Source organism: Anguilla rostrata, chromosome 13, assembly GCF_018555375.3.
Source record: "Anguilla rostrata isolate EN2019 chromosome 13, ASM1855537v3, whole genome shotgun sequence".
Classification (NCBI taxonomy): domain Eukaryota; kingdom Metazoa; phylum Chordata; class Actinopteri; order Anguilliformes; family Anguillidae; genus Anguilla; species Anguilla rostrata.
In genome coordinates this window covers 38,209,944-38,232,304 of record NC_057945.1, presented here as the reverse complement: position 1 = coordinate 38,232,304, position 22,361 = coordinate 38,209,944, and the positions used below count along the sequence as shown (strand labels likewise).

Genomic DNA, 22,361 nt, shown 5'->3' with positions numbered 1-22,361 from the left:
TCAAGAACGGTGAGGAAGAATTTGACTGGTCTGCACAGAGACCTGATCTCAACACTATCCAACACCTTTGGGATCAACTGGAAAGACAACTGCGAGCCAGGCCTAATCGCCCAATCAGTGCCCGACCTCACTAATGCTCTTCTGGCTGAATGGAAGCAACTCCGTGCAGCAATGCTCCAACATCTAGTATAAAGCCTTCCCAGAAGAGGGGAGGTTCTTAATGCATCAAAGGGTGGACCAACATATTAACACCAATAATTTTGGATGAGATGTTGGATGTCAGGCGTCTACATACATTTGACCATGTAGTGTACTTCAGACAAGGACAAATCCTAACAATTGAATACTGGCCAATATACAAGGCACATTGCACCAAGCCAGTATAACCACCCTGTACGTTCAGTTAAGCTATTTTGGTCAACATTTTGATTACTCATTACCCTCCACTAATTTTTGTTTTGTCATCCTTTGTTTTACCTTCACCATTGTGGCTGTTTATCTATTTAAACGGAGACCGTTGTAAGGATGTTGCGTACATAATTGGCCTCGTAAAACGCACACACATTCAAACAGAGATATCAGAAGAAGATCTGCGGGCTTGATTATTAGTATCTCCGTTAAGTGGGTATCGCAGATGCCCTTGTTGCAATTGGTGCAGTCGGGCATGCTGCTTGACGTGATGCAAACAATTTTCCGCAAATAGTTTCTGTCATTTCAATCTGATAGAGCCGCCGGCTCACCTGAATGCTAATATGGAGATATTCTTTTAATGCAGTCATGAGCAGTACCCCTTTTGGATGCAGAATATGCTGCAATATACTGTAACATCGACTTTAATGTGGACTTTATAGAAAGTAGGACAATAAACATTTTACAAAAGTGTCATATATTTTAATATCTGAAAGCCACACTAATTTGTGTATTTGCCCATATATTATGAAGTGCTGCGATGTCTTGAAAATGCATTATATTTTCATATATTAAGTATAGGGTCAATTTGACTTTTTTTCCCCACTCACTCTTTCTGCCATGAATGAGGAGCAGCCATTCTTCATTTGAAAACGTATTTAAACGTATTTTTTATTTAAATTGGGTTACAGACACGCCACTGCACGCGCGTCGAACCTCCCCAGGGAACGTATGACATCACAATGAGGTGGCCTGCTGAGCTTCACACCCTCAGTCGTGCTTATCATACATCACACACTCACCATCCAGGGCCCGCTTACTGCAAAGTGTGCGATTACATACACACAGCTGAGCACACGGCATTTTACACACACACACACACATCTAGTACACATATGCACACCCTCACACAAACACTTATATTTATCACAGACACACGCATGCACACACACATATATATCACACACACACGCACACACATGCACAAACACAGACACACACACACACATACTGTGCACGCATGCACACCCTCACACACACACACAAACACTTATATTTATCACACACACCTATATCACACAGACACACTTTTATATCACACGCACATGCATGCACGTACACAAACACACACACAAGTTAAGAAGAGTTATAGTGACCCTTTCTCTCGTAGTTCGCTCTCCTAGTGGTGCTTCCTGCCACGTCACAGAAACGGATGAGAGTCAGTGTCCCCTTATCAGGGTGGGAGCATCAGCACTGTCAGAGGACCATCACAGGGGTCTGGGAGGGATGATCAGGCAAAAAGGGACGGGGAGAGACGACTGTGTGTGTGTGTGTGTGTGTGTGTGTGTGTGTGGTGGGGGGGGGTGCTGGGGGGCCAGGGGGCCAGGGGACTCTGTTGTATGGGGATGCTTCACACACAGAATAAAGGTGGATGTAATCTGGCGTGTGATAGAGCTCTCGCTGGCTGCTGTCGGCGCCGCGGTGAATAAACATTCTGTTTGACACGTTCACCGCCTGGTGCCTCAGCTTGGGAGTCTGACTTTCACTGAGTCTTGGAAAGCACTTCACACGCACACACACACTCGCACACACACAGGCATGCGCACACGCACACACACAGGCACGCATATACACACGCACACACACAGGCGCGCACACACACACACACACACACGCATCATACCCTCAATTTCTCCCTCCACAGCCGTCAGCTGGAAGGTAATAATCACGCACAGACGACCAGAGGAGATTTATAGGCCTTTTATAGGTAAAGAATCACACACACACACACGCGCACACACACACGGCCAGCACAAGAGTACTGAAGAGCGAGGAGGTAAAATTAGTCATCTTCACAGCTTCATGTCACATTAACTTTAGCACCGAGAGCGCTATTTCTCAGCTCCTAAAAATTCAATTTCGGCGCGTGCGCGTGAGTGTGCGTGTGCGTGTGAGAGAGAGAGAGCCGCCACGCCGGCGGAGTCGCGCTGGTAAACGCCGCGCAGCCGGAGAGAGTTCCGCGGGCGCGCGTTTCCTCACCAAATCGCCGGTGTTTTCGTCACGTGCGTGAAGCTCTGTTCGTTCCCCGTTTTCCCACCACATTCAGGAGGAACTTCGCACCTCTAAATTCGCCTCGGTTCTTCAGGAACGGCGTCCGATCCGCGGACGCCAGGCAAGCCCTCGCGAGGGCGCTTCCTCCATTCGGATTCTACGTTTTGGAAATCGTACGAACGATGGCGTAACGATCTGGGGGCGCGAAATTTTCAACCGCGCGCCGCTCGTCGGGAAAACCCCCCCCACCCCAAGCGCGAGCCGCGAAGACTTTTTACGGCGTTCGTTAGGAGCGAGCGTTCCCCAGGTGGCAGTTAGCGAATATAGCCGCGGGCTTTACGGGCGCTCCTTCATTAGGGCTGATGGGCTGGATGGCGGAGGAGACGCCCAGTATATATATAATTATTGATTTACAGTCCGGGGGAGGAGATTCACCGGCACCACTGCGCAGCGCGGCGCTGTAATAAACCCTCTCCACCGCCGTACTTTCCTTTCAGATTAAACGCGTTCTGGTGTTAGACGTGCCGTACATGCACACACGCACACACACGCATGCACGCTTGCACACAAACGCGCACACACACACACATACACACGCACACACACATGCACGGACACACATACACACACATGCACGCTCGCACACACACGCCCATGCAGGCACGCTCGCACACACACACCCACACCCACGCAGGCACCCACGCATGCGCACATGCACGCACACACACACACACACATAGTTGCTAGTACTCCTCAGCCCTCTACTTGAAACAGGGTGGCTTCTAATTGCATAGTTTTATAACACACTTTCTCAACAGCTTCCATTCATGCACAAACCAGGGCACCAACAGTTCTTCCATCTCGGTTGTCATTTTGTTCTTTTTCATGGAATATGCTACAGGTGGGCGGAGTCACAAATGCCACATGAAACATCCGGAGAGGGAACATGCCCACGACTCCGTCCCCATGGTGATTTTTCTGTCTGACTAAGAACCTTGATGTCAAGGACAGACAGTTGTCATAACGATGACCTCATCGCTCAGTCGTTAGCAGATGGGCGGTCTGGAGCCTTATGAATAAAGCCACAGTGCGTGAAAATGCTCCCGTCAGCACAGGGAAGTGGTACGAATGGTAGATTTTTAGTCCTCCTACATGCAAGAATAAGAGATATGGATAAATATTATCAGACCTTAAAAGCGCCTAATGCATATTTAGGCTTTTGAGTGTAGCCAGAACAGCTGAATAGCATGGGTATACAGAGTGAGGTATACCGTTTCTGAAAGAAAAGATGTGCTGTTGTTACTGAATGATGAAAGAAGAGATGTGCCTTTGTTATTGGATGATAAAAAATAATAAACATTTTATTTATACAGCACTTTTCACGCAACATAGCTTCCGAGCACTTTCTAGCTTTCTTTGAAGACTTGCCAGAGCGACAAGACCGACATTATGTTACATTTTACCATTTAATCGAGGCTCTTACCTAAGGCAGTTTACACAGATTTATATTTATAAATGTATAATATATATATATATATTTGTCAATGTATAATCCACTTATACAGCTGGGTGTTTTACTGAAGGAGTTCAGCGTAAGTTCTTGGCTCAAAGGTAAAATCAGCAGCACCTCAGGGGTGAATCAAACCCACAGCCTTTAAGTTACAAACCCCACTCCTCTAACCACTACACTACAGTGCCACCCAGTATATACACACTGCACAGTGAGACAGTGGGCTTGTCTTTCACTGAAAGAACAGCCATTCAGTTGTCAGTGGACAATGCAAAATTCATTTTAAAAAAACCCTCTTGATTTTGAAGGAATTTGTGTGTGTATGTGGGCGTGTGCAGTGGATGATGCAAAATTAATAAACAATTTAAAAAACCATCTTGATTGTGAAAGTATTTTGTGTGTGTGTGTGTGTGTGTGTGTGTGTGTGAGTGTGTGTGTGTGTGTGAGTGACAAATCTTGTCATGATATTTGCTTTCGCCACCCAAAGCCAGAAAATCTGCTTTCCCAGCAGAACTGAGAGTGATTGTAAATCTACATTAGCTGGGTATGAGGAATATGCAGAGGTGCAGCAGGACTCTGAGCTGCCCCATTCTGTCAGTAGTAGAGTCACAACACAAATCATTATGACCTTTACAGCATCTCTCATAGAGAACTTTCATTGATTTTCTAACCAGCTTGAGGGATGTACAACAAAAGTGATGGTGATGATGATAATGATGACAATGACGACAAAGATGATAACTATTATTATTATGATTATGACGACGATGATGATGATGATTATTATTATTATTATTATGATGATGATTATTATTATTATTATTATTATTATTGAGTTCTGAGGAGGAGATGCTTCTCTTCTCAAAGCTTTTCTTGATAAACCTTGAAGTACAGATTTCATCATGACCTGTTTTTACACACGTATACTTAAGTCCTCCGTCAACAAGAGGTCCAAGGCCTTCTAGTCAAGTCAAGCGTCAAACAAATTACCCCTATTCCACCTTCCCAAACATCTACATTGATGAAGTAATCACCACTAATGTAATTACTGCTCATTAATCACAGATGATGACTGACAGCAATGTTTACAAGCGACACTCACATGCCAATTACTTGTGACTGGTGGAAATGTGACGGTAATTTGAAATGTACAGGGGATTATATTAACCAGTGGGAAACGCTCACATTAAAAATGAGAGCAGTTATGCAACATTTAATTTGCCCACAAACAGTTGCATAAATGAACAGCATCAATAATAAAATAGCTTGCGGCAGAGTTATATTCAAAACATAAATGAATTGAAAGTGGTGAATGCCATATAGACATTTCAAATGAAAATTCTAGGTTCTCTGTTAACTCCGTTAACAACTGACATATTCAAATTTAATCACAATCTCCTCTGTCGTTGATTGGCAACGCCTGGTGAAAACATGCCCATACGAAGACTGACACATCTTTCTGCGTAGACTCGCGACTGCCCCGCTCAGATCTACACTTTTCAACTCAATTGTGATGGGTTTTCCTTGAAGAACAAATGAAATGTGTACAACATGACTGTCAGTCCTATCTGTTGATTCGACAAGTTATGACAAATATTCTATGGTTCGAGTTTATCCACGTTTTCCAGTGGAATGTTTGCACTCAATGAGCCACTCAGTTGTATAATTAAGACACTTGATGGTGCCTTTCAAGTGCCTACAAGGACCCCTGGAGGACAACACTTGAAATACAAGTTAAAATCCCTGCAGGTATTGGGATATCTATGTTATGAATAGAGAAAACCAGTGAGGACCTATTTATAACATTTTCTTTCGTAAAACTTTTAGGGAACAGTGTTTTTGTCATAAAAACTTTCAAACAGATTCTTGGAAGTAATTCTCAGAAGCTACACATATGGCCCCTGGTTGTTGTGAATGTTTTTTTGAGTGAACATATCGACAGTCACTGGAGATGGGTCTCCAGAATGCATTAATGGGTGCGATGGCAAAGAAGACAGATGGGATGTGTTCTGTCTGTGGAGTTTCATTTTGAAAAAAATAAAAAATTCTGAAAATATTTGAAATCAGATTAATTATTTTAACGTGATTCAGGCTAGTTGTTCACCTGTCATATAGTGGATTTGAGTGAACTAACCACATGTGAGTATTTTTTCTCTTTCCCTCCATTGACAATGTGCTGGACTTTAGGAGTCTCAGTCACACAATTCGAATACTGCTTTTTTTAAATTTTTTATACCTGTATGCGATTGTAATCTGAACACCCCTGTTCACAAATGTGATATCAACTCCCCCCCCGCCCCATCTGAAATTTCAGTCCCCACACCATCCGTGATCGTGCAACCCCCCACCCCCCAGTCTGCATGGCCAATCTGATGTCCCACATCAAACTCCGGCTCTGGACTGAAGTCCTCTGCTAAGACCTACAGACCTGCACTTCCTCTTAAGAAATCGTTTAGTTCCTCTTGTGCTCTGCATGAAAATCTTTATTTCCTCACGCGCAGGAAGCATCCCCTAAATATAGAAGCGTCGCTGTTCAAATAAACACGATGTTACTGCATTAATTTACATAATTTCCATTAATAAGTATTCCCCTGAACAGAAAACACAAGGGGAGCTTTTAAAAAAAAATTAATTAGAGCCATCGTAAGTATATTTGTCCCCATTTCATTCAAAAAATCTTCCTGCATAAACGGCCCACCTCTTCAAATAATAACATACATTTCAGAGATGTATCTTTTAAGAAGCATAATCAAAATAAATAATAATAAAATGGCAATTTGAATGAAATTAATATTAAAATATATTAAAATATTATATATACAGGTAGAGTGGGTAGCACTGTTGCCTCACAGCAAGAAGGTCCTGGGTTCGAATCCCAGCCTGGGCCTTTCTGTGTGGAGTTTTCTTGTTCTCCTCGTGTCTGCATGGGATACTCCGGTTTTCCCCCACAGTCCAAAGACATGCGTCCCTGACCCTCCCTGCCCCTCCCTACCCCTCCCTGCCCGTCTCTGCCTGCCCCTCCCTACCCCTCCCTGCCCATCTCTGCCTGTCCCTGTCCGTCCTGTCCCTGCTCATCTCTGCCTGTCCCTGCCCATCCCGTCCCTGCCCATTTCTGCCTGTCCTGTCCCTGCCCGTCTCTGCCTGTCCCTGCCCGTCCCATCCCTACCCGACCCTCCCCATCCCTGCTCGTCCCTCCCCATCTCTGCCCGTCCCACCCTACCCTAACCCTCCCCATCCCTGCCCGTCTCTCTCCCCAGCTGGACATGGCTCAGTCACGCTCCCTCGACCACTCGTCAGAGCGCTCGTCTCTTCTGTCAGGTCTGTGCCCAGCCAACCCGTAGCATCTGCGTGTGTAGTCCCCGATACTGTGTATCATCATCATCATCATCATCATCATCATCATCATCATCATAACCCTCTTTAACCTTGGAGAGCAGGTTCAATCCCCCGAGAGCAAGACTGAATAATAGCCTTTACTGATGCTTGACTGACTTTATTAAGTCATTATTAAACCCCTTCCCTAGTGCACCCCCATCCCCCCACCTTCTGGTCCATGAAAAAGCATTCTATCACCCCAAAGAACAACTCCCCCCCCCACCCCCCTTAACAATCATGATTGCAAACAGTAGCCTCCTTCCAGACAAACAGACGCACTGCAATCTCTATCCACACAGACAGAGCTTCTTCCAACCAACAGCACACTGTAATCTCTATCCACACGACAGTGCCTCTTCCAGACCACAGACTACTGCAATCTCTATCCACAAGACAGGTAGCCTCCTTCCGACCAAAGACACACTGCAATCTCATCCACACGACATAGCCTCCTTCCAGACCAACAGACACACTGTAATCTCTATCCACACAGACAGGTAGCCTCTCCAGACCAACAGGCAACACTGTAATCTCTATCCACACAGACAGGTAGCCTCCTTCCAGACCAACAGACACACTGCAATCTCTATCCACACAGACAGGTAGCCTCCTTCCAGACCAACAGACACACTGCAATCTCTATCCACACAGACAGGTAGCCTCCTTCCAGACCAACAGACACACTGTAATCTCTATCCACACAGACAGGTAGCCTTCTTCCAGACCAACAGGCACACTGTAATCTCTATCCACACAGACAGGTAGCCTCCTTCCAGACCAACAGACACACTGCAATCTCTATCCACACAGACAGGTAGCCTCCTTCCAGACAAACAGATATACTGCAATCTCTATCCACACAGACAGGTAGCCTCCTTCCAGACAAACAGACATACTACAATCTCTATCCACACAGACAGGTAGCCTCCTTCCAGACAAAAAAATCCACTGCAATTTATCAAAACAAAACAAGTATGCACTGTCTACGTTCAAGGTTCTCCTTTCCTGTTAGAAATAAAAAACCAAATCTGCCAAAACACACAAACCCACTCTTTCGTGACCAAGCGTGTGGACTGAATGAAAGAATTACTCACTTTTTCCAACAAAGAACTCCATGAATATTGCTGACAGAGAAAAGGCATTTTCTAGTTTGATAAATACATAAACAAACAAAGAAATAAATCAGGTTTTTTTTTTAACCGACAGAGAGCTGCAACTTTGACTGCTGATGGCAGCTGTGTAAAATGAATGCCCATTTCGCTCGAATGGTACTTATGAAAGCAGGCAGTGCGGCAGGCTCTGAAGGCCTTGACAGACGTCCGCATTCGCGTCGTCAGGGGGAAGATGCAGAGGCGCGTCGCATTGTGTTCCGTCCGAAGACGCAGCATTCTCTTCAAGCGCCGCGTACAATTTGAGGACGCCAAATTATTTCCTGCTTCCTGTGCAAGGTGTGCGCTATTTTACAGTTGAATACAGGAGAGAGAGAGAGAGAGAGAGAGAGAGAGAGAGAGAGAGAGAGAGAGAGAGAGAGAGAGAGAGAGAGAGAGAGAGAGAGAGAGAGAGAGAGAGAGAGAGGGAGAGAGAGAGAGAGAGAGAGAGAGAGAGATGCAGTAGCGAAACGCTGCAATTCAGAGGCTTTTTTGCTCCAAGATCAGAAACAAAATGGCTGTCGGTTTGAAAGGAAAATGAAATCGGCAGTTAGAGCCGTTCAGGGAGCATGTCTGTGTGTCGCAGAAAAGGTGGAGGAACTCCGCCTCGCAGTAGTTTGCGTTTTATAAAGGCTTTTATCGGAAGCACAATGTGTCGGCACCGGAGCCTGACCTTTATGCGGATGCTTGCCGACTTTCTTGGTTGTTTAGACGACGTTTTGGAAATGTCAAGTGCTTGTCTAGTAGATTTTTTTTGTTTTTAAAGAAGTTTAAAATAATATTTAAAATGACATCTGTGCATATGTAAATACTGTATATTGACATTCAGAACACAGTATATGCGTCATCGATAGTCTCAATTTTATGAATGTTCCACAGATTATTTTAATGCTTTTTTTCAGATTTTTTCTGCCCAATTTGGAATATGGCCCATTCCCAGTATACCAACGCTCACTTCCGTTATGGAACCAGGACGGGACAGAGAACGGCTGTGTTGTGAAGGATGCGACATCGGCCCAGCGCTTCTTATCGCGCTGCAGAGTGCAGCTCAGGCTCAGGTGCAGTCTAACAGGTGGGCCTGCAGGCACACCGAGTCTCGGCTGAGCGGTGCGATGGTGTCAGCCGGGCCGCCTGGATCCCTCCCATCAGTACGCTGGAGCCAGCTCTGCGGTTCTCTGCAGCGCTCACTCACACGGTCCGGATTCAACCCGTTTTTGAATGCGTAAGAAAAAATAAATAAATAATAATAATAACACCCCTGACCGTACAACGCACATTTCAAAACTTTTGTGAAAGATGCAGAAAATTGTGGTTTCGTAGAAAGAGACTCTGGGCCGGATCAGCGCCAGTTCCAGCCCGGCGGTGCTGACTTTGGGCCAGAGTCGGCCCGGATCCGGCCCAGGTCCGGCCCCGGCCGCGCTCACTGTCTGGGGCCCTGCATGCCAGTGGAGGTGATAAATAATCAGCGACCGGGTCGAAAAGGCTCTGGCCTTAAATTCTGGCAGTTCTTGAGTTATTTAACCCAGAGCTTGAGAACGGCTCGAAACATCCATCCAATTTGTCCAGTTCACCATCTCGCGCCTCAAAAAGAAAAATAAATAAATAAAGAAAAAAAAAAGCAGCTCAGGCCAGCTGGGATGAAGCACCTATTGATCTGAAGGACCCTAACCTGTTGATTACGTTTGCTGCTGAAGAGAAATGGCTGATTGCCATTGGACTGAGAAGCAGAATCGAAGCTGCTTACTGGCTGGCGGCTGGGAGGCAAATGCGCACTTGACCGTGTCTGAAGGAGCCGGGCTAATTTCTCATTCTCAGCAGGGTGACAAAAGTTTGACACCATGGCAACTTAATGACCTGAGAGGGCTGAATCAACTTGTTTTCTGGAAGCTTAAGAGTACCCCCAAAAAAAAATGCTCTACTGGAGTACAAGTGAGGGTGCACAGCAAGCACTTCAGTTCCGTGGCGTGAAATCGCTGTCCTGAAACTGAAGTCAAATAAATATCCCTCAAACCCTTGGCCACTGTGGAGGAGTGCGCACAAGGGCACCCTGGGATTTTAAAACCGTTTAGCGCTTCCAGCAAGCGTGCGTGGCAGTGTAGGGTTACGGTTAGGAAACCGGGCTTGTATTTGAAAGGTTGTGGGTTCACATCCCAGCTGGGCATTCTAGCTCCTATGACTAACTGCAAGGGTTGCATAAAGGAGGCAACATTAGCAGTTCTAGCTGTTATAATATTTAGGGAACTGTGCCAGCCAATCCAAAGGTTGCAGGTTCACATCCCAGCCCGGGGCCTTGTCAGTGGACTATACATGAAATACAGGGAAAAAAAGGTAAACATGAATTGCCTCAGCAAATATCCAGCTGTATGAGAGTAGGATGGTAGGTTAAAAAAATACAATTTGTGTAAGTTGCTCTGGACAAGAGTCTGCTAAAAATCAAATGTGGCATTAGATTGGTCCTACTGTAGCAGTCACGAGGCAGGTAAATTGCACCTGAAAGCCTCATTTGGAACCACTTGTTATGTCCCCAGGGTGTATTGCTCAGGTAGAACCACTCTGAATGCTTTTTAGGAGTTTAGTGTTTCTTCAGCAAACATTACGTTGAAAGCTTTTTTCCCCACTTAAATTTACATTTTGGCACTTAACCTCCATCCAGAGAGACTGACACGGATTGCTTTTTTAATTTTTTTTTTTTTTTTTTGCATACCCTCCATTTTTACTGAAGAAGTTCGGGTTAAATGCCTGGCTCAAGGATTTGCAACAAGCAGCACCTCAGCTAGGAATTCAACCCAAGAACTTTGACTGCTAACACACTAGCCACTAGGCTACACCGCTGTGCAGCTCAGAGGAAGGCGGCAGTGTCGCACAGTGGGTAAGGAACTGGGCTTGTAACCGAAATGTCATAGGTTCAATTCCTGGGTAGGACACTGCCGTTGCACCCTTGAGCAAGGTATTTAACCCGCATTGTTTCAGTGTATATGTAAGCCGCTCTGGATAAGAGCGTCTGCTAAATGCCGGTAATGTAATGTAATGTAATGTAGAAAGTGGCATCACCGTGCATTTTCAGAGCTGGGCTACTCTTCCTGCCGTTGACTGTCTGCAGGGCATGGCATTGTGTCAGAGGCAGCAGGCAGTCCGACGCAACTCAACAGTATCCCTGTGAGTGTAAATTGATCCATAACCGAGCCCCTGGACACTGGGGGGGGGGGGGGGGGACAAACATGCGTCTCCAGCTTAAGACCGCTCCTCTGCAGGAGGATATGGCCGCCTGGGCGGCAGTGTAGTATAATGGCTAAGGGCCTGGTCTTGTAACCTAAAGGTTCCAGGTTCAATTCCCGGGCAGGACACAGCCGTTGTACCCTTGAGCAAGGTGCTTACCGTAACCTGCATTGCTTCAGTATATATCCAGCGGTATAAATGGATGCAAATGTAAATGCTGTGTAAAAAGGTTGTGTAAGTCGCTCCGGATAAGAGCGTCTGCTAAATGAAACGCCTGTAATGTAATGTAATGTAATGGTGTGATGTGGTATGATATGGTGTGGTGTGGTGTGTTGTAGTGTGGTGTGGTGTGTTGTCGATGCTGTGTGGTGTGGTGTGTTGTGGTGTGGTGTGGTGTGGTAAGGTGTGGTGTGGTATGGTATTGTATGGTGCAGTGTGGTATGGTGTGGTTCGGTGCGGTGGAGGGAGAGAAGTCTCTTACTGGTGCACTTCCGGATGCCGGACCCCTTCTTTAGGGCGTGGCGGCTCAGCTTGCAGTGGAAGTTGTTCTCCCAGAACTCGGCGAACCAGATGTTCCTCCGGTTGTTGTCCAAAGTGCGGCTGATGAAGTAGCGGTCGAACCCTGCGGAGATCAACGTTGAGGTTCTGGCTTTACGACAAAGGGAGCATCTCAACATTAGGTGGTGATAATGAGAAGATGAGGAGAAGGAAGGATGAGGAGGAGAAGAAGAAGAAGAAGGAAAAGCCTCATTGAGAGCTATTGAAGGCGCTGCCCGTTGTCATTGGCGACACGACACGCCCATACCTCTGATGGACATGCGTTTGGGTAGGATGGTCACTGCCCCCTCCGCCACGTCTTCCTGGTGCAGCACTGGGGAAATTTTTGACCCCCAGCTGTCTGACCCCACCCACAGGAAATGGCCCGTCTGGTTGGCCTTCTTGGCTGCTTGCAGGAGCCGTCTGAGGGGCGAAAAGAGTTACAAAACTCAACTGTCATTCTCAACTGTCAGCACCTTCTAGCTTCCCCCACATCAGCTTTAAAAACACACACAAAAAAAAAAAGATTTGTGAACTGTGCTTCCTCCTTTGCGCTGATTGGCTGTCATCATATAGCATGGGAGATAGAGTCTTTTCTGTTTTTTTTTTTCAGGTCAGGCCCTCCCACCTGGTCATTGAAACCAATGAGAGCACTGCTGTCATTTCAGGACAAAGCTGGGCATTATGGAGATGGAGCCAATGGAATTTCTTCCTCGCCTCAGCCCAGTGAGGGCACTGGTGGCCAGGACTGCCTGGCTCCACAAATACAGCCATGCACCTGTTTCTGTGAAAGCTGTTGAGGTGCATCCTTCGATTCCTCCCCCCCCCCCGCCCAAAAATAAAAAAATAAAAAAATAAAAATAATAAATAAAGAATAAATAAAAAAACTACCAAATTCTAAGGACATATAACATTAGTAGAGGGCAATGAACGGCATCCTCTTATTTATAAGAGCAGCGTTACAGAAATACTTCCTGGGTCTTGTTCTTTTTTGCAATAGTAAATAGTATGGCTGAAAAGTATAGCTTGCAATCCTTTGCCAGTCTCTGAATCAGGTATGCAATGCGAGTGGCTGCCTGGAAAACATTTACTATCCCTTTATTTCGGTCAAGAGGGGTCACCCATTCAGCTCAGGGTCATATTTTATTATGTTCCCTCACAATAGCACTCAAACGGAATATGGCCTGTCTTCCAGAAATAAGGTTAGTCAATTACTGATGGGATGGACTCCCAGAATTGAATGAAAGAAGAGAGACAGAGAAAAGAGGTCTTAAAATAGCACAGAGGCAAAGAAAAACATAACAGTAATTACAGTCATAACCCCATTTTTTAATTCCTGATTTCCAACACAGCAAATATGATTTTGCTCCTAATCCTATTTCAAAGCCTGGAACTGGCAGCTTTGCAGAGCCTTTTTGGAGTTCGGCCTTAATATAATCCCAGCTGCCATTTCGTGAGTCATCTCCTTTATTATATTTTGAATTTGGTACGAAACGGTTCTCAGATCAAATCGGACGTGAAAGCAGATTTCGGTTTCGGATTTTCTTTTCATTTAACATTCTCAGGCGCGTGCGTTGAGGTTTCTGTATCTGGAAGGAAACCCAGCACCCTGAGGGCACCTCACAACGTTCAGCCCCGTAACAGCCCGGGCAGACTGCAACCCTGACTCTCAACTGAAGATAAAAGTCTTAAAAGTCGGGCGTCACTGACCCAGAAAAAACGGGTGGAGTCGTCAGGTGTCGTCAGTGAGTCACCCAATGCATGATGCATGCGTGGTGTTGGTGTTGAGAGCCCTTTGGACTCGTTTGAATGAATCTCAGTGAGTCACCTGATGATGCCTGCAGGGTGTCGGTGTGGAATGCCTTTTGACTCATTCAAACGAATCTCCACACTGACACCACACACACGTGGCATCAGGTGTCATCAGTGAGTCACCTGATGACGCCTGCAGGGTGTCGGTGTGGAAAGCCTTTTGACTCATTCAAACGAATCTCCACACTGACACCACACACATGTGGCATCGGGTGTCATCAGTGAGTCACCCGATGACTCACTGCGTAGTGTCAGCGTTTTTGACTCGAGCCTTTATGACTCGTTTAAACGAATCGGTGACTCACGGCACGGGAAACTCTCCGTCTGTCACTGAGTTCGTGGAGCCTCGCTCCCCCATCTGGCTGCAGCACTACGGCAGCGCACTGTTGTCCTGGGCTGTTTAATGCAAAGGCCCTTTGTATTCTGAGACTCCCGGTCCCCCTCTCGCTTGTAAAGCTTCGGTAAATAAAGCCCTCGTAAAACGTACCGAGAATCGCGCCTGTTTCCGCTACCTGTTTATTGCACTGGGAGGGGATGGGGATGTGGGGGGAGGGGGTGGGGGGCAAGGGAGGGGATGGGGGTGCCGGGGGGGGGGGGGGCGCGTGAATCTGGGTGAACCGATTTTATTTACGTAAGTGCTTTTTACATAAAACTGTCACAAAGAGTGGCTGAAAAGAGCAAAAACAGAACCAGAAGCAGGCCTGAGCCCCCAGATAGGAAGCTCATGAGCTTCATGAGCTCCCAGTGGGGAGAAAAACCCTCAACGGAGGCGAGAAGAATCTCCCCATTGGGAAGAAATCACCGAAGGAACCTGGCTACAGAGGGGGAGCCCATCCTCCACTGGCCGGCCTGGTGTAAAGTGACAGTAGAACGGATGTAACAGAAATGTAATAAGAGATCATTCACAGCAAATAGTACGGGTTGAGCAGGTCACAGTTGAGGTAATAAACTAACCGGAGTAACATTAGAGGACTAACATTAGAACTAAACGCTGCGTGATGAGGAACATCACAGCCCCACCCATTTTGGGCAGCTCTCCGTAACCGCGACACCGCGCTCGACTGCGGTGACCACGGCGACAGACAGACACGCCCCCCCTCCTCCGGAGGCGCCTCACCTGATGTCGTCCTCGCTGGCGAACAGGATGACCACCCGCGCGTTCGGGTTCTCCCGCAGGCGGCGGACGACCTTCTCGAACTCGCCCGGCCTCGGCTCGCGCGGGATCTTCACCGATTGGGCGATGCACACGCCCTCTGCGTGGGGGGGGGAGGGTAAGGGGACAGGTTACTTAGGTGAGCGTACACACGTAAACACACACACACACACGTAAATGCCCACACACACATACACATGCACGCACAGACACACAAACGCGCACGCAAACACACATACACAGGCAGGCACACACACACACACATACATACACATGCATGCGCACACAGACACACGTACACACTTTAACATCATCAATTGGTAATTTAATATTGTATCACTACTGTATGTCATAATCCCTTTTCATTCTGAATGTTATAGGTTTTTTGTAGTGCTAGTAGGAATACCATAGTAGTGGAGTCTTTATTAAACATAATCTCTCAAACAGGCACAATATAATTCCCTTATAACCTAGTGACCACATACGGTATGGTATAGTTGAAGGTATCTTACTCATATCAGCCTACAGTAAATTGCATATTTCTATATAAAAAATGATTTCTGTAACTGGATAAACAATTTCTTGAAAAATGTCTAGAAAATTGACGGTAACTCGGAGAATAGCAAAATAAGAGCAGCTATAAATATCGTGAATTGCATTAGCAACCGCCTTCCTCCAAATCCTCCATTTTCCCCAGGGCAATCCGTAATGCAAGAGCTTGACTGTGGACATTACTGAAGTGTTCCCTCTTCAGGGGTGTTTTACCGATATCCCCACCAGGACCCCACCCTACTCCACCGAACCGAAATTTCCGCCCCGTCCACTACCAATTCAGACACTCAGGGAGTAGCCATGCCCCCTCCCCCCATTTAAACTGTGCTCATGACATATTTAAGTAGACCAAAAATCAAGCAATAAACAATGGTTGGTGCTGGAGAGGCGACTATCCTCCACCATATAACACAGCTATCAAAAGAGCAATGGCTCATGGAACCCTGATATATCGCCACACTGGGGAACAGAAGAGGTGTTTACCACTTCACTGGAGAAAGCTAGCCACATGTTAACCACATTGCTCCTTTCTAAAGGCCCTATTGTGCATTTTCAGGCAACAGCACACCTCCTTTTTAAAGAAAGGTTTTCATGAGACACGGTCTGAAAGAGTTATGCCCCCTTGGTGAAGAAAATAAGAAAAGCAGAGAGGCCTTCTCAAAGTGACTCAAAGGATTGCAGAGGCAAAACGGACTGGCCTAATGCTTCCTGGTGCTATAAGATGAGGTGCAAGAAACGGATTAGATCTGAGGAAAGGATATTGTGTGTTTGCTATTTTTGGGCTTTTGCAAGAACAGGAAAAAGGCAACATCAAAAAAAAAAAAAAAAAAGATTTTTATTTAAATCTCAAATGAATCACAAACATTTCACCTTTAATCACAAACCTCTGATCACCTCTGTTTTTTTCTTCTCCGTTTTGTAACATACGTGTCCAGTGAAACTGCTCAGAGACCCTGTGTGTGTTTCTCCTGTTCTTGCGAAATTGCAAAGCACCACTAATGCAGAAACTATTAACCCTTTTACAGTGTGAGGTCACAAATATGTGATTAGAATGTTCTTCTTCAACTGAACATTCCAGTGCTTATGTGACAATCACAGCTGATAATTGAGAGCAGCGGAGTTCCAGAACACTGACTTGGGATTTTGGGGGGAAAAAAAGACATTCCAAGGGTTAAGGAATGAGAGCATGCTCAGCTACCATTACATTCCGAATTCCGCCCTCCTCTCCCAGCACACGTACGATCACATTTGGCAGGCGCTTGAGGCATTTGTCCGATGACAATCTCAAGCTCCTGGCCCATCCCTCAATGTCACCGGAGTATTGTTTTCCTAATGCAAACGTCTTGCCCAGCCAATGCTATTTATTATGCTAAAGAGGCAATGTTCTTTCCCTTAATCAATAGGGAAACAATGTCTGTCCGACTGCTCTGGGTGCGGCTGAGCCTGTTGGTCTCAGAACAAGCCGACCGGGTTCTGAAATGAACAGGCCGGGAAAATGAAAATGTACTTTTTCTTTTTTTTTTTCTCCTCCTCCAGGAAAACCTCACCACCACTTGAAAGCTGAAAGCTTCGCATTTGATGAAGGACTCACTCAATGCTAAGAAGCAAGGCCAGCCCATTGTTCAAGGTCCACAGCTTTGAACAGTGAATGGACAAGATCCTGAGGGCGTGTACACACTCAGAGTGATTCACTTGCAGACGGTGATTCACTCTCAGATGGTGATTCACTCTCAGATGGTGATTCACTCTCAGATAGTGATTCAATCTCAAATGGTGATTCACTCTCAGTTGGTGATTCACTCTCAGGAGGTGATTCACTCTCAGGTGCTGATTCACTCTCAGTACGTCAAAAGGTACTTCAGAGCACAAAAACTCTCTAATCAAAATTAGCAGCACCAGCTCTTCAAAGTAAGTGTCTATGACACCCCCCAAAAGTAGTTTAAAATTTAAACTAGGTTAAAGCTAAGGACAAATACAGTATGTGCCAGTGGGAGAAGTAAGTTTTGACAGGAGGCGACAAACCTGATGACTTTTTAAAAAACGTTTTTCATCTGATGCTCATGTCATAGAGATCACCAGCAGTGGTAGACTTGCCGGTACTCTACAGTACATAGTTAGCAGTAAGTGTGAAAGACAGCTGCAGTGTGATAGACCCTCTAAACTATACTGAGCAGAGAACTACATACACCACAGACCCCACAACCCAGAGAACTACATACACCACAGACCCTCACAACCCAGAGAACTACACTCACCACAGACCTCACAACCCAGAGAACTACACACACCACAGACCTCACAACCCAGAGAACTACACACACCACAGACCTCACAACCCAGACAACTACAGTAATAAGTAGCATAAGCAATCACACCTTTGAAAGTTCACACCTCATTATTCAACACGTAGATTATCTCTGTTCTCGTCACTGATGAAAAATAAATAAATTAATTAATTAATTAATTAATTAATTAAACAGGAACAACAGTCAGACTGGTGGAAACACACCTCGCCCTCTGTGAGTGCATGCTGAGTCCGTGTGAAAATGGGCGAGTCTGGAACAAGTTTTCGAAAAGAGAGAGAGAGAGAGAGAGAGAGAGAGAGCCGCAAAATGAAACGAAAAGAACGGTGCCTTCTTGCATACAATACAATATGTGTTAAAGCCTCCTGAGGCCGGGAAAGAAGTAGAATTTTTTTTTTGTTTTTTTGACATAATGCTAGTATCTCGGATAACAAAAAAACACATTGCAGTTAGAATATTTCTTTGAACTACTATTTCTTTTGTTTTTTTTTTTTTTACAGAATGTTCCTTGTAGCGCAGTAGGGTCCTAGCGTGGTGAAACAGGCTATAACTGTTTTTTGAGATTAAGACCAGAGACTAATGTCCCTTGCAGGGGACAAAGAATTGAATTGCTGGGTCTTAGGTGGTTAATATGCTTCTTCACACCATTGACAGATGCGCTTCTTAATTAACAGCAATGGAAGCAGCGTTAATTGCTTAACACACGGGTGGGAGGGCAAAAAAGGAGCCTGATTGTCCACATTCTGCTGCTTCTGTTCAATGCTCCTTCCGCTGATGCTGTTAAACAACCTCCGACTTGCCATGCCATTCGCCTCATCTATTCTTGAAACACTTTTCTTAAATAAAATATCTTCCAGAGAACCAGCAGAAAAAAAAATAAAAACAAAACGCGAGCATGTCAAAAATTTGTCACAGTGAAAATACGTTCAAGCATATTTATTTTATTTTTTATTAAATGTTCCTTATGACATTGGTTTCAGCATATAGTAGAATATGTAGTGTCGTTCTTCAGATTATGACCAAAGGCTCATGTGACAAACATGAAAAGCCTTCCTCTGTATTTCAAAGAGATGAAATTTTTATGACATTGCCTTTCAGTTTGCAATGTTTTCCTTTTTGAGAATACAAAATGGGTAACATTTATTTATTTATGTATTTTTTTTTTCAATCAGTTTTCAGCTATAGCGTACAGGTTTGTCCAAAACCATTTAAGTCTATGCAGCTGAGGCTTATGCCCTTAAACTGGCTAAGCGTGTTCAACTGAATCTGGGGAAATGAAAGCAATATTGGTTCCATCTATCCCTTAAACCCTCACCCCCCCCCCCCATGGCCTCTCTCTCTCTCTGGCATTAGAGGAATAGAGAGCAACCCCAGCCCCTCTTGCGCTGTATAAATTGGCAGCAGCCCTAAACCTGTTAACTCCGAGGCTCGGCCCTCCATCCCGAACTGCGCCGGGGGCGTCGGCGGTGAGGTAATGAAGGGGATGTCCCGCCTGGCAGCACCGATGCATGCCGCGCTCATGCTGTACATTTTGGGGTTTTTTTTTTCCCCCTGAAGGGTTCCACCCTGTCGCCACTGCACTGGGACACGAGGACAAGACCATACCCCTTCTCCTGCCTCATTTAGCATCGGATGTAAGTGACCATAGAGTTGTCTCTGTGCAAAAAAAAAAAAAGGGGGGGGGGGGGGCTCTATCTGTTTTTTGCCACGCCACTAACTTCCCCATGTGTTTTTTTTTTTTTTTGTTTGTTTGTTTTTGTTTAGTTTGGGGTTTTATTTCTGTTCTTTGGCCTCTGGTCTCAGTCTGGGCTCTAGTCTTTATGACCACTGGGCCAGTTAATTGGTTTTTTGGTTGTAAAATAAAAATAAACAAATAAAGACTTCTATCTTTAAGGGCCAAATTTCCATCGCCTAGGGGATGCACTCTCTCTCATTCAGCAGGCCGTGACCCTGACCAGCAAATCAAACGGGTTCTGTAAAAAGCAAACCTGGGTCCACCATTTTACAAATTCAGTTCACGTCTGAAATCACTGTCTCCCCTCACACAGACGACTCATTTTCCCATTTTTTCCCCACTCTGATGTGCTGCTGAAACTCAAATCCAAGGTGATCCCCCGCCCACCAGCCCCCCCCCCCCCTTTTGATTTGGAGCAGAAAAAATCTGGGGCGCCGCTCGCTCGCCCCGTCCCACTTACACCCGAGTCCCTGTTTTACACCTCAGCTCCCTCGTCAGGTTCGGGCGGGGCGAACAATGGGACTGACAGCGCACCTGACAGAGAGGTAATATCAGCGAGCAGAACTGCTTCAGAACAGGGCTCGTGGCGGCAGAGCATTCACTGCTGAGGCGCAGGACCTGCCAATCAAAAACAGGCTTACGCCAGGCTCATATCCGAGTTATTCACGAGGACACACTGCGTCTCGGCGAAGGCTAAGCTAGTGAATTTCTACATATATTTCCCCATTGTGTAAAGCGTGCTCAGTGCAGTCAGATAGGCAGTGCAGGTTTTTACATTCAAAACATCACTGACCTAATGCATAATAGACAGTGTAGTATAATGGGTAAGGAGCTAGTCGTGCAACCTAAAGGTCACAGGTTCAATTCCCAGGTAGGACACTGCTGTTGTAACCTTGGGCGAGGTACTTAACCTGTATTGCTTCAGCATATACCCAGCTGTATAAATGGATGCAGCGTAAATGCTGTGCGTAAAATGTTGTGTAAGTCGCTCTGGATAAGAGCGTCTGCTGAATGCCTGTAATGTGATGCATAACTGAAGAGTCCATAATTAGCTCCTGCCATGGCCATCCCCACTTCTTTACCTGTGTTATTTAACCGTTTATTTGATGCAGTTGCCTGCAAGCCAGCGGCTGTTTACTTCTCTGGAGGCCACACAGTCTGGGCCCACAGAAATAATTGGGCCATTATTTCACGTGTACTTTGGTCCTCTGCCACCGAGGGGTCAGCAGAGCCTTTTATTTTCCGAGCTACGAGTCAAACCGGCGTTCGGCTAACCGCGACAATCATTCCCGTTAGCCGCTCAATTACCAGGCTCGTGAGACGAACAGCGGAGACGACGCAGTGATTGTCTCTGTTTACACTTGTCGGGTGTCGGACTCGGTGTAGCATGCCAGATTAGTGGGGTGTGTTTGGAAAGTCCGTAAGTAAATGTTCTGAATGGTGATATGAAAAATTGCTACGTGCGTTTGCTAACTAAGTAGCGATTAAGCTACTTACTGTAGTTACCGCTCGAGGCATTGCATTGATTTGGTGTGCGCACGTCCTGATGGGGAGAGAGTAAATAACATTATTCAGCAGTACGGCATTAAGGAAACTCTGGCTAATGACAATCGTATGATTTTTCATATGTTGTTTCATGAGACATGACAACAGGGGAAGGAATGAAATAACACGGAATAAATGAATAATCCACAGGAGCTTTTGCACTTTGTCTGTATGAGGTGTTGCTCAAATACATCTGCGAGCTTTGGCAGCTCTGGCCAGCTAGCTCGATATTTCAGCCCAGGCTATAAGCATAAAGCATTCCAACACCACTCTTCTTATTTCAGCAATTACTGTTGGAGCAGATGCATCAGGTAGCCAGTTCATAAAAAATGAAGGAACAGCAGTTATTAATAGCAGTAAATAACTATCGTTCTTGCGGTTTGGACCACTCATACTAAGCAGGTTGTTGAAAATGCAATGGTAACAAAAGGCAAATGCGCTGCATGAAAATGTACAGAGAACAGGAAGGATGCCACGCTGACTGAGGGGCTGGTTTACCAGCCTAAACCAGTGCGACTGTTTTTTTTTCTTCTTTTATTTTTTAAAGTTTATTATTGTTTTTTTTTTTTAATGCAATGTTATTTTAAAAAATAATGTTGTTGGTTTTGAATTACAGTTACAGCACTATGTGAAGCCCATAGCCAACAGTTTGAATTAAAAATTAATATTAAATCATAATCTGATGCAAATGTTTTATATGGTAAAAGCAAAATAATTCAGTGTTTTTAATAGCAATTCTGGCCTTGAGAACAATATCGCTGAATAATTAATAAGAAATAAATCCTTTTAAAATTTTAAATATTTTCAGTCTGAACAGGCACTGATATTGTTTTTTCTTTGACTACAATTTTAAATAAATAAACATTTAATTAACATTGTAGAACAATTTTGAAGTTCATCGCACAATGTTTGCATTAAATTACTTTCCCTTAAGAGATCCTCTAGTCCAGAGAGACTAACGGAAGTGGAGAGTATCAGTTTTTTTTTTTCTTTCCCCCCAATTAAGCAAAATATT

At 45.3% G+C, this 22,361-nt stretch overlaps 1 protein-coding gene across 3 annotated transcripts in view; it reads right to left on the bottom strand.

Moving 5' to 3' along the window:
* LOC135238537 (metabotropic glutamate receptor 4-like) overlaps nucleotides 1–22,361 on the bottom strand; it is a 228,682-nt gene that overhangs the window by 68,818 nt on the left and 137,503 nt on the right. For all 3 annotated transcript variants that reach the window (XM_064306537.1, XM_064306540.1, XM_064306538.1), the window contains exons 4-6: nucleotides 15,176–15,311; nucleotides 12,515–12,669; nucleotides 12,191–12,331 (exon numbers count right to left, since the gene is read on the bottom strand). In XM_064306537.1, coding sequence (XP_064162607.1) covers nucleotides 12,191–12,331; nucleotides 12,515–12,669; nucleotides 15,176–15,311 — 432 coding nt within the window. The remainder of the gene's footprint in view (nucleotides 1–12,190; nucleotides 12,332–12,514; nucleotides 12,670–15,175; nucleotides 15,312–22,361) is intronic.